General features: G+C 36.0%; 1 protein-coding gene across 5 annotated transcripts in view; it reads right to left on the reverse strand.

The window, feature by feature from the left end:
- The window catches only part of NCKAP5 (NCK associated protein 5), a 1,104,295-nt gene that overhangs the window by 478,516 nt on the left and 612,651 nt on the right, over positions 1-13,128 (reverse strand). For all 5 annotated transcript variants that reach the window (XM_021009468.2, XM_021009467.2, XM_021009473.2 and 2 more), the window contains one exon: positions 5,899-6,032. In XM_021009468.2, the coding sequence (XP_020865127.1) occupies positions 5,899-6,032 (134 nt within the window). The remainder of the gene's footprint in view (positions 1-5,898; positions 6,033-13,128) is intronic.

Genomic DNA, 13,128 nt, shown 5'->3' on the forward strand with positions numbered 1-13,128 from the left:
CTCTAAAAACTGCAATTCCAAATCAATAGGAAATTGCTCTCCAGATGCATTGAGAGGAACAAGGCACTCAGGATAGAAGGCTCTCCACACAGGTGAAAGTTGGTGAACATTTTGAGATTTGAATGAAGTAGAACAACACAACCACTGACTGTTCAAAGGTCAGTTGTGACCATGTTGCCATCTTGTCATGTTTTATCCTTCCAAAGACATAGAAAAATAAATATCATTTTAATATGGCATATAGAACCAGAAGGAAGGAAAGTATATGTGGGTAGAACATGTAAGAGCAGATTATCTTCTTTAATTCACACAAATGGACATAGGCATGCCCCTACATCCCCCAAACACATACACACAAAAAGATTCTGATACCAAGTGCCTACAGTTTCAAAACAACAGCAGAAAATATACCCTCAGTTTCCACAAAATCTTACTGAGTCAGTAATGGAAACAGCAACCAGTGAGTGAGTTCAGCTGTAAAAAAATCATCTCCTTTTAAGTCTCCTTGAGGCTCAGCATACAGCAGACTGCGCTTAGCCATAGCAATCAACTGTGATATAAGAAATCCCTGTAAGCATAGAAATAGCTGCAAGGCAGTGGATAACATTGCAATAGTAGAAGATCAGAGCAGCTTTGGAGAAGGGCTGCATGTGTGGGGAGGAAAAGTTTGAATTCCATTCGACCAGTTTTTAACATATGAGGTCAATTAGTAACCACACTAAGTTGCTTTACTTAGCTTTGCACCAAATGCTTGTGTATAGAAATAAATCACATTTAATATTTCTAGGTAGCAGGTAATACATTTAACTCCATTGCATTTGATAGGTTGATCACTGATGTGATTATTTTAAAGAAATAAAATGTTTTTGTAGGCTCTGATTTATAGCTGGTATACTACTGGGTACATTGATGATGAAGAATATATATATATATATATATATATATATATATATATATATCGATTGATCAATTATGTGTATGTCAAACAACATTTATTTGCTAAACACCATTCTAGGTACTGAGGATACAAAATTAAACATGAAATTGTCCCTGCCTTCAAGGAGCTTATACTTTATTATGGAGATGACACATCCACATATGAGAGTATATGTAGATGAGGAAAAGGATAAGAACTGGAACTTTGATTTCCCCAATAAGAATTCTCTGTCTACCAGCGTAGGTCTGCACCTGCTCTGCAAGTGGTATTCTCAGACATGGCCATAGCACCAAAGGCTGAAATGACTTACTTGGAGTCACACAGCCAGTGTGTGTTGGAGGTAGGATTTGAAACCAGGGTTCATTGGATCTGAGTACAGCTCTCTAACAATTAAGGCTATGCCTTTGAAGTATATTTAAAATGTGCACAAAACAAATATAAGGAAGTTTTAGGAGAAAGGGTGGTGGCAACTGGGATGAAAGAAAGCTTCATGTACAACTTGGCACTTGAGCTGTATTTTGAATAAGAGAAGGGATTCTAGGAGGCAGAGAGGAGGAGTTATTGTTATCATTAATGATGAAGATGACAATAATGAGCAGAATGGCATAATGAAGACTCAGTCTTTGAGTCAGGGTGACCTATTTTTGAGTTTTACCTCCAACACATACTGGTTGTATGAACTTGGGCAAGTCACTTAACTTTGCAATTTAACCTAGGCAACTCTCAAAGATGCTAACTTGTAGACCAGCAGACCTACACCGGTAGATGGGGTTTCCTCATTGAGAAACTCTTTTTACCCATGAAATAACAGGGTATATCATTAATACATACATAATATATACTTGTACACATATGTCAACATACAAAAACAGGTGTGCACTTGTATAAACAATAATATCTTATGATTCATTCCACCTAGATTATTTATGATTCTCCTTGGTTCTAGAATATCTATAGACTTAGGTGGCACTGAGTTAATGTTAAATTATTATTTCTTATATTGGTATAAATATCTTTGCGGAGGATATAAACTATGTGTGAGGCCAGAGATGCCAAAGCTTGAGGTTATTAGGAAAAATAATGGATGACAACATGAGCCAAAACAGAAGAGGCCTTTAAGACTGATCCATGTAAACCCACAGCCCGAATTCAATATTCATTTGAGCTCTTTGTGTTCTCTCCTCAGTCTGGATTCTCATTTCCTTGAGGAAAGGACTCATGTGACTTCTGTAGGTAACTTTTCATACATTATCTTCCTATCCCATTTGGAAAGTACCTGGCTTGGTCCTCAGTTTCTTTCTCTTTTTCAGATATTTTATTTTAACACTACAATAATCTAGACACATTCACCAAATGGTGAGATTACAAGGCATTTTTGTGGTTTGGGAATCTCTCTTCTACTGATCATCTCAGTGTAGATTATAACTTCATCAGAAGAGTCCTGCTGTGGTATGACAAAAATGCAAATGTATAAGCTTTCAACAGAATGGAGATTAGAACAATTGATACACACTAAGTTTGTATATTATCTGCATATTTATGCTTTTCAAGTCCTCCTCTGTTCTAGCTGTACAAAGAATGGCATAGTTCTGTATGTTGTGTGCCATGTGTTGGCATAGTATCTGCTACCCACTTGGAAGAACTTATGAAGAGTGTAAAGTTCCTTTTGATCAACCACTTGTCATTTTACTAATAGGGCAATGAGGTGGCCCAGAGGATAGAATGTCAAAGCTAGAATCAGAAGGAACAAAGTTCAAATCTCCCCTCAGACACTAGCTATGTGAACCTGGGCAAATTATTTAACCCTGTTTGTCTCAGTTTTCTAATACAAATGAGCTGGAGAAGGAAATGACAAACCACTCCAGTATCTTTGCCAAGAAAATCCCAAATGGGGTCACAGAGCCAGACATGACTAATCAACTAAATAACAACAAAATTTTATTTAGAGGGACTCTCAGTAACAGAAGGTTTAAGTTGTTTGACACTAGAGTCACTATATTCCACTACCCACAGCTTGTCTCACTATGTGCCGAGTCTTCCTTTGAGCAGGCATTATCAACCCTTAGAAAACACAGCTACAATAACTACTACACATGCAGAAAAAAAGGAGAACTATGAAGTTTTGCCTGAATATTATTGGGTCAATAAAGTGTTAAGGAAGTTTGTCTTCAATGATCATTTCAAAGTTGTCTGTTTCTGACAAAAATGTACTATCTTCATGTTCTGTGATCATGAGCCTCTCCCAAAGGCTTTAATTATCATAGAAGAAATGCTTAAATAAGCATTGCTAGAAATTCTAAAAATCTGAATAAAATGGGAAAGGGTATCAGAAATGGTTCACTGGGTATGCTCAAATTATTGTATAATTATCTGATTTGTTATATATACTTTTTAAAAAATCTTTTACTGAATTACTACAGTTTTCTGAATGTAATTGGCCTTGAACTTTCCACTTTAATGAAACTCTACATAAGAAAAATTACTACATTAAAAAAGTATTTTCAAGAACAGCATGTTCAACTAATAAGTCTCTTTTTTCTTTTCTGAGTGCGTGATTATTTCCTCTACTAGTGAAGGCACAGGTCTTTTCTTTTGTGTACCTTAAATCTGTGTGGAATTGGAACATGATTTACAGCAGATGATCCTGTAGCACATAAAAATAATTTACTGTGCTGTGTGTCTCAGGCCTTTTAAATCAATAAAGGAACTAGAGAGACATCTCAATTAGACAAGTGTTAGCATGGTAAGATCTGCCCTCGTCTTGCCTATATTCTCAAAATGACAACTATTCTGAAGAAATGCTTGGTTTGAAGTTACCTAAATATGCCCACATTATATTAAGTTGCTGACATAACATGATCGTTCCCATCAAACTCAGTGAAAAATAGAACATGGCCTTGTATAAGTAATGGCCTAGGAGGGCTTAGACACACATTTGTTAAAGTATTGATCTCTGCATTTCTATAACACCTCTCATTACCTTGGGTTTACCAGGTGCTTTGACAGCATGTTAAATGACCATACTGAGTGCCATGACATAAACTAAACCTTCTAGTCCTCTGCATTCCAACCACCCCTTGAACCAAGTTAACTAAGGGTACAGATTTTTGGTCTAAATGAAACCAAGGCCAGATAGTCTAACCTTGATCTTAGCTTCTTCTTGTACTGAATGTAAGGACTTCAGCCATTCTGGAATAATGCAGCTTATCTTGCTTTTGTCACCAGAGAAAAGTAGCATGGCTCTGTTGATTTACAGTTACCTTGTAAGGCATTCAAAATAGCTGCTGTTGTCATTAGAAATACTCTCAAGAGGAAGAATGAAACAGTTGTCATTTTCCTGATTTCATGGGTGGTAAAGAGGAGATGTGGAAGGAAGGGTAAGTAGCCTGTCTAAGGTAACACAAGAGGCGAACAAAGACTCAAATCCAAGTTTATTAAATCACAGGAAAAGTTTGCACTCTCTTTTTAAGGTAAGAAATACAAGCAATGTATTTTAGGATAAAGAGTACAGGATTTAGAAGGAGCAGTCTGGAGTTCAGATCCTTTTTCTAACACGTACTATGTGTTTGATTTTTTTTATATGACACTTTACCTTTCTGGGACTTTCATTTGTTCATAGGTAAAATGAACAGATTAGAGGTATTATGGCATAGTGAGAGAAGATCTCAGTTTGAATCCTATCTCAGACATTTACTAGATGTGTGACACAGGACAAGTCACCCAATTTCTCTGAACCTTAGTTTCCTCATGTTTAAAACTGCTAAGATCCCTTCCATCTCTAATTCTATGATCTTTACGAGAAGGTTGCTACAACGGATGCAATATATGAGACCTTTCCCTCATGCAAGTATTTTTTTTCCTTAAAGTGTATCAAAACCATCCCCAAGACCTTCTTCTCTTTAGCCAATTTTTTCCCCTAAAAAGTACTGAAATCATCCTTAAGACTCTGTTGGATCAAGGACTAAAGGCTCAAGGTATTGGCTTCCTTTCCTGGTTGCCTGAGTAGAAATAGACAAAAGAAATTCTTCTCCCTGTCACTCACTCAACAGTAGGAGAGTTTCAATTAGCTTAAATAATATAGTAACCTCAATAATTATCCTAGATGAAGATTCTTCCCTTGTTATGACTCAATAAATCTCCTTTTGTTAACTGCCAGATTACCTACAAATGTCTCATTTTATAACAATATCAATTCTAACCTACCAGTCACACCCAACCCATAATAGCTTAGACAATCTCTAAGGTCCCTTCCATCTCTAATTCTATGATGCCCTGCACTCCATGATTTTGATCTTGTCCTCTCCCAGCCATGTATTATCAAGGATTGGAAGCCTTTGATGATAAGAGAATGAAATGTTAAACATAGTTGAATATTCAAGACTCTTTCAAATTAGTGCTATCTCTTATAAAGAGGGAAACTCTGTGATTTTGTTTCCTTCTCCTACAGAAATTAGCCTTCTATGCTTTGAATAATGTAACTCCTAAAATGACAGGACCTATTCTTTCATACCTTGTCTGAAAGCATTAACAGTCTAGACTGTGATATCATGCCCGAATTGTTATCTTCACACATACAATTACATAAAGTCTTGTAGAATTTGCAGATTGTTTAAACAAAAAAGCATCAAATGAAGCAAAATCAATCAGCATAAATGAGGTACCAGGCTCCATATTTGAGTTATAACTTAAGGCTTAAGTCAAATGCAACCGAATGATACCAGAAGGATGGCCCTAAGCAGCCAAAGCACAAAGGGGTAGGTAACAAAAAGATCTGCCCTGGTAAGCAATGATCTCAAATGAAATAAGAGATTACATAACAAGATATGCAGATATAAACTTGTAATTCAAATGACCCATTTCATTGGGAACAAATAATGCTTCTTCCCTTCTCCCTCAAATTAGTCACCTAATAAACCAGACACCTTGTGATATGATCAATCTAGATTGCTCATGAAGTATACCTTGAAAATTGCTTCTGCAAGCCACGCATTTGAACTCTGCTTCGCTCAGACTCCAAAGTCACCTCCCGTAACCGTTTTTCACTTTGAAGTCTTAAGTTTCTCTCTTCCTCCAATTCATGTATCAGCTTCTCATGCTGGAAAGTCACAAAACAAAAGTTTTTAGATAATGAAGAATTTCTTGAGCACATGGCAAGACGAGACAATACACAAGTCACTGAACAACAATTGCACATTAGATGAATCAATGATTAAAGTAATATTTGAAAATGGTTTAGAACTGTATGACTTTTAGATCCTTCTAGAAATGGATCTAGATAGACAGCTTCTGCTCTGGCAGTACCCCATAAAATATGAAAATAACTCCTACTTAATTTAGCCTATGAAGGATTCATTGAATCACATGGATAAGTATTACAGAGGATAAGTACATTCATTGATGTATTATGACGTGTAATAGGGGAAGGAGCACTGAACCAAATGTTTGAGAATATGAAAAAGTGTTGACTCAGCAAAAATACTATAAACTAAAATCTGTAGTGGAAAATTTGCCAATGATTTCATAATACTGATACATGGATTGGCATGGAAGATTATTGGCAAAAATCATTGAACATGCTCAAGACCTCTTATATTAGCTCAGCATTCTACTTTTAAAAAGGAATATTATTCATTATTACATATGAGCCTGTTAATTTAGCTGGCTAGTCTACAATGCTAATAAGGTATGAGTCCCAGATTAAATTTTTCTAAGGTCCATTAAAGTTAATACAGAGAAAATAATGAATTGCATAACCACACATTATACAAGTAAGTCTAGTTTTCTGTCTCATCCTGCAGAAGAGTGCCAGGAATTACAAGAAGGATTAGGAAAAGCATGGATGATTCAGCCTAAGTCTATTTGTACATTAGAAAAAAAAACAACAGCAACAAAAAAAAACAGCATAATGGGTTTTTTTCTGTTTTGAATGGTGAATTAGTAATGTCACCTTCCTTTATGAAGAGCAATGAACTGCTATCACCTTGAGTTTTAGTAAGTGAAACAGTCCTATTTCCCATTATGTACAGCAAAGATGTAACACCAAACTATGATGAGCTGACATTTGAAATGTCAGAGAAAAAATGGAAAACACAGAGGTCAGAAAACTAGTAGTCTATACATTGGGTTATCTATGATGGGCAATTCACGTCAAATAGATCCACAGATTCCCAGGATGCCAGGTCAACAGGCAAATTCTCTTCCCTTTACGTCCTGGAAAAATGCTCTCCTAAGAGCTAGCTAAGTAGTGCCAGAATATCTGGATGATAGAAAGAACATTGGGCTTGAGTCAGAAGTCTTACTTCTGATATTGGCTGTGTGACCCTAGTAATTTGCTTAATGTATCTATGCCTCAGTTTCTTCATCTGTAAAAAGAAGATACTATCTGCACCATCACATAAAATTATTGTCAAAAACAAGCACTTGAAGACCTTAAATCACTATATATCATGTCCCAAAAGACTTATTATAGTTTTAAGTTACTAAAGCATATGAGAAGGCTATTAAAACTTGAAATAGCACTGACTTTTGTAATATCCTGTATAGTGTTATTGTGCCTTTTGAACATGATGCTCAGGCATTCCCACCCCTACTCTTTGTTCACAGCACTTCTCTTGCTTGGCATATCCTCTACTATCCAAATCCTTCAAGAATCAGCACAAATTCTACTTCTTTCATGAGTCCTCCCTTATATTGTAGCTGAAAGGGATTTCTCTTTCCTCTGTACTCTACTAACACTTCCTGTTTATAATACACTTCAGTGACACCTAATTTACTTTAAGTATCTTTTTTTTAAAGTTTATATCTTAGATTGCAAGTTTTTGGCAGCCAATGTTTCATACTTCCTTCTATCACTCAGGCTATTCTGAACAGGGCCTTTTATATAGTGGATGTTCAAAATACATTTGTGTGTCTGACTCAATACTGGGGATCATCTTTCCATAACCTAGACTTTCCACCCACACCTCATCCTTCAAATACAGCAGCATTTTTTCACACTCACTAGTTACATCATAAATAGAGTAAGGGGTTCACATTTAAATCCTGTTATTTATGAGCTTTGGTTTAATAAAAAGTTTGGAAAAGAAAGTTGTGAAAAAGAAAGGTGGAAACTAAGAAATCTAATAGCTAACATGTGGATTTCAATTTTCAGTGCTGCACTGGTCCACTCCCATTAGTATAGACTATTAAGTCTTTGGTACACATACAGACACACTCAATGGCATTTGGTAATGAATAATATTAGTGCCATTTATATGGCTATACTGGGACAGGTAGCAAAAAGTGGGTAATCAACCAAGTCAAATATAAATCCCATGAATGATGGAGAACCCGGCATAGGAAGTAGTATCTACATTTCTTTTGATAGTAAAAGATAACATAAAGATATACTCAGTAAGTACAATGCAAAGACACTTCCTTGCAACCTGATTCAAATATTAAATTACTAATACACTTTCATAAGAAAGTACCTTCTGCTCAATTATTTAATGATAATTCAAAACACACAAATACTGTAAACAAAGTACATCAGGGCACATTGAGGATTATAGAATTTATTGAGATCATAAAGGCCAAAGTTATTTACTAAAGCAGATTCCCTGAAAATTTTAGCAGATTTGCTGTCATAATTACAATTGGCTGATAATCCATGCAATCACCCACTCTTTCTTTCCATCTTCTAAATTTTTTTTTCAAAATATAAGCCATGACTTAAAACCCCAAGTGAAGTACTAATTGCTTCACCCAAATGGTGCTAGCCAGCATTGAATAATTGCAATGACTGTTTTTGTTCCTAGGGAATAGATGATAAAACACATTTCTCTCACTTAGTAGACAGAGGGACTGTGTATATGTAACATCATCTATAATGTCAGACATTGTCAATTTATTTAAATGCTTTTCTTTGCTAATATTTAGAATTGGAAGGGGTAGCATATCAAAAAATTTCTTGTGTTAGAAAGCAAAATGTATCAGTCATCCAGCAATGATTGAGGCATTTAATACATGCCAGAGAACTTGCTGGGTGCTATACAGTCAAAGAACACAGAGAAAGGGTCCTTACCCTAGAATCTTAGATGCCAGTTGGATAGACAACAAGAGTACACATAGGTATATACAAAAACTTCACAAAACACATGTAGCAATAAAGCTTTTTTAAACACGGTATTTGCAGGAGTCATATCATGATGTTATATTATCTTCCCTATCCCATCTAGAATGTGATGAGAGAGAGAATATATATATATATATATATATATTTATGTGTGTGTGTGTGTGTGTGTGTGTGTGTATTCACTTCAGTATTGATATATTAGTGTATAACCATAATGTTCTAGAGACCTGGGTTGCACATTTCAAAAGGGTGTATTCCTTTCATGATTTCTCAGTAGGTAGAAGCACTGGGCTAGAAGAGATATTCAGTAGTCATCTAGCACAATCTTAAAATGACTCATTTAAATACCACATCTACAATATCCCCACTATACTTGCCAAGATAACAACTAATTATTCTGCTTCAATTGTGTTCCTCCTCTTGGATTCCTGTATCACTAGGCTATATGTATTGACATTGTCCTATGGGCTATTTCAGTGAGGTGACAGGGAAGTAATCTTTGCAGGAAGAACTCATCATAATCTTAAGATTAATTTGTATTAACTTTCTAAGCATTTACTTCCACTTTGGATTACAAATGCTTGTTTGAGGTGTTTTCTGGTCAAAAGCCCTCTGTCATTGGATATTTCCTATTCTTTGTTAGTGTTAAAAAAATTTTACTTATGCCTTTTGCCTAGTGTCAATAATTTCTGAGTATTCACATTTTCATGCCAAAGTAATTTTCCTTAAGTGAAGATATGACCATTTTACTATGACATTCAACTAACTCCAATAACTTCCCATTGTTTCTAGGATAAAATATAAACTACTTTATTTTGCTCTGCAAAGACCTATACAGTCTGGCCTTAACCTATTTTTTCCAGCCTCATTGGATATTACTTTCTTTTCAATACTTCAAATCCACCAAACCGGCCTTTTCTTTGTTCTTCACATGAAATACTCCAATTCCCATCCCTGTCTCTTTGTATTGGCTGATCCACATCTCTGAAACACATTCATTCTTATCTCTGCTTCACCAAATCCCTCTTTTCCCTTAAGATTCTGTTCAGGAACCATGTTCTGCATGAACACTAAACCTGTAGGAACTTCCTTCAAAACTTCCTTTAAAAAAACAAACTATTTTCTATATATTTATATTTCCTAACTATACATTTATTCTTAGCAATCAGTAAATAAACATTCACTAAGTGTTTACTGTGAACCAAGCACTATGCTAAGAACTAGAGATACAAAGAAAAGCAGAAGACAGTTACTCCTAACAAGGAACTGACAATCTAATGGGGGAGACAAGGCACAAACAAACTATTCAGGGACTAAATTGTAAATAATCAACAGAAGGATGTAGAGTTAAGAGGGATGGATGAGAATATGTATACATATATACATACATACATATACATACATATATAGAGAGAGAATCTTTTTGATTTTGTAATCTGACATCCCCATATTTGCATATTTATTTATAAATTACATACATGCAATATTTTTCTTTTAAATAGTAGTTTATTTTTTTTCTAATTCCACCTAAAGACAATTTTTAACATTCATATTTTTATAAAATTTTGACTTCTAAATTTTCTCCTTCCCTAAGATGGTAAGCAATTTAATATACTTTATATACATGCAATCTACATATAATATTCTGTACCAATTGTATATCAGAATGCTTAATATAATTTTTAAATGAGATAAAGATGAAATAATATTTGCTTCTTCAGTCAACAAGGAATAAAGAGTGTTTATTGAATAAGAGAGGGATATAGTCAGACTGAGCCTGAGGAAAATCATAGTAGCAGCTGTGTGGAGAATGGATCAGAGAGAAGAAAAACCTAAGAAAGGGAGCTCAATAAGAAAGCTATTTCAATAGTCCTTGTGAAAGATTATGAGGGCCTGAACCAGGATGGTGGCTACACGAGTAGTGAGAAGAGACAGGGAAAGAAAGGGGAGACATGTAGAAGTAGAAATAAATTGGAGTAGACTGATCGTATATGTAGGGTAAGACAGAATGACAAGTAAGTAAAGGTGACATTGAGGTTGTGAGCATGTGTGACTAGAACAACAGTAATGGGGAAACTCCATCCATGCATGTTCATCTTGTGCTACTCTGTCCCATTTAAAAAGAAAAGTCAGGCAGGGCTCTTTGTAACTGGATACAGATTCAAAGAGCGGAATTGCATAAACAAAAAAAAAAATCTAAGTGGGAGAGGAACCTTCCAAGATGCTGCTGTGTGTATCCAGTATTAATTAGGTTACTACTTAGAAATATAAACATTTATGTTTAATCACTCTTTGTCTATTGACTGCTTCTAAACTGCCTACAAACAATTCCATGTTTCCTCCATCATCTAAAACTTCTCATTTGGTCTGTCTATTCCATATCCCTCCTATCTTTTGTCATTAAACTCTTTGAAAAAGTCATATACAGCCAAGGTTTCCATTTTCTTTCCTCTCACTAATTCTTAATTCCCTATAGTGGGGCTTCTGACCTCATCATTTGACCAAAACTGATTTCTCCAACATTATTAACAATCTCTAAATTGCCAGAGTTAATTGCCTTTCTCAGTCTCCCTCCTTCTAGACCTGTTTGCAGACTTTGGTACTGATGATCACTCTCTGTATATTGATAGTCTCCTCTCTAGGTCTTGGTAGCACTACTCTCTCCTGGATATCCTCCTAACTCTCTGATTGCTCCTTCTCACTTGCCTTTGCTAGAGCTTCATGTCCTAACTGCTAACCCGGGGTGTTCCCCAGGGCTCTCTCCTGAATCCTCTTATCATCTTCCTTCATGCTATTTCATTTAGTGATCTCATCAGCTATCATGGATTTGATTATCATTTCTATGATTAATGATATATTTTCTATGATAATTCTATGCCGATGATTTTCAAATTTTCTTATCCAGCTCTAACCTCTCTCCTAATTTCCAAAATTCATCTCCCAACAGTTTCTTAGACATCCCAAACTGGATGTCCCCTAGATATTTAAACTCAATGTATACAGAACTACTTTCCCCTCAAACCATTCCCTCTTCCTAACTTCCCTGTTAAGTTCAAGGGCACCACCACTATGCTTCCAGGCACTCAAACTGGCAACTTAGGTGTCATCGTCATTCTTTTGTAACCATCCCTCCTCCCCCTCCTCCCCGGTCACATCAAATCTGTTACCAAAGAAACTTCGTAATGTCTCTTTTATATGTCCCCTTTCTCCTCTAATACTGCTACCACCCTTATACAGGCCTTTATCACCTCATGTTTGGACTACTGCACTAGCCTTTCAGTTGGCCATCCTTTCTTAAGTATTCTTCCCACTCTCATTCTCACCACAGTTGTCAAATGATTTTCTTTTTTAGGCAATTGGGGTTAAGTGACTTGCCTAGAGTCACACAGCTAGTAAGTGTCAAGTGTTTGGAGTGAGGTCAAATTTGAACTCAGGTCCTCCTGACTTCAGAGCTGGTGCTCTATCCACTGTGCCACCTTGCTACCCCTCAAATGGATTCTCTTAAAGCACAGATTTGACCAAGTCAGCCCTTTCTCCTATTCAATAGACTCCAAGCTCCCTAACACCTCCAATATCAAATAGAAAATCATCTGTTTTGCATACAAAGCACATCATAATCTGACCTCTTCCTCTCAGTCTTCTTAAAACTCACTTACTCCCATAGATTCTGTGATCCAGTGACATTGGCCTAGCTGTTCCTCATATACAACAATCCATCCCCTGACTGACATTTTCACTGGCTGTTCTTTAAACCTGGAATGCTCCCCCTCTTCATCTCTACCCATGGCTTCCTTGGCTTCTTTTAAGTCCAGGCTAAAATTTAACCTTCTACAAGATCTTTCACGATCTTTCTTAATATCAGTTCTTTCTTTTTATTATCTCCAGTTTATTCTGCATATAGCTTATTGGTACATCGTTACTTGCGCACTATCTCCCTCTTAGATTGTGAGCTCCTTGGGGGGGAGGGACTTTTTTTTTTTACTTTTCTTTACCTTCCCAACACTTAGTACAATGCCTGGCACGTGATAAGCACTTAATAAATGCTTGCTAACTTACTGGCTGCTGGTTAATTGGCTGC

Source organism: Phascolarctos cinereus, unplaced genomic scaffold (assembly GCF_003287225.1).
Source record: "Phascolarctos cinereus isolate Bilbo 61053 unplaced genomic scaffold, phaCin_HiC Scaffold_726;HRSCAF=1367, whole genome shotgun sequence".
NCBI classification, from domain to species: Eukaryota; Metazoa; Chordata; class Mammalia; order Diprotodontia; family Phascolarctidae; genus Phascolarctos; species Phascolarctos cinereus.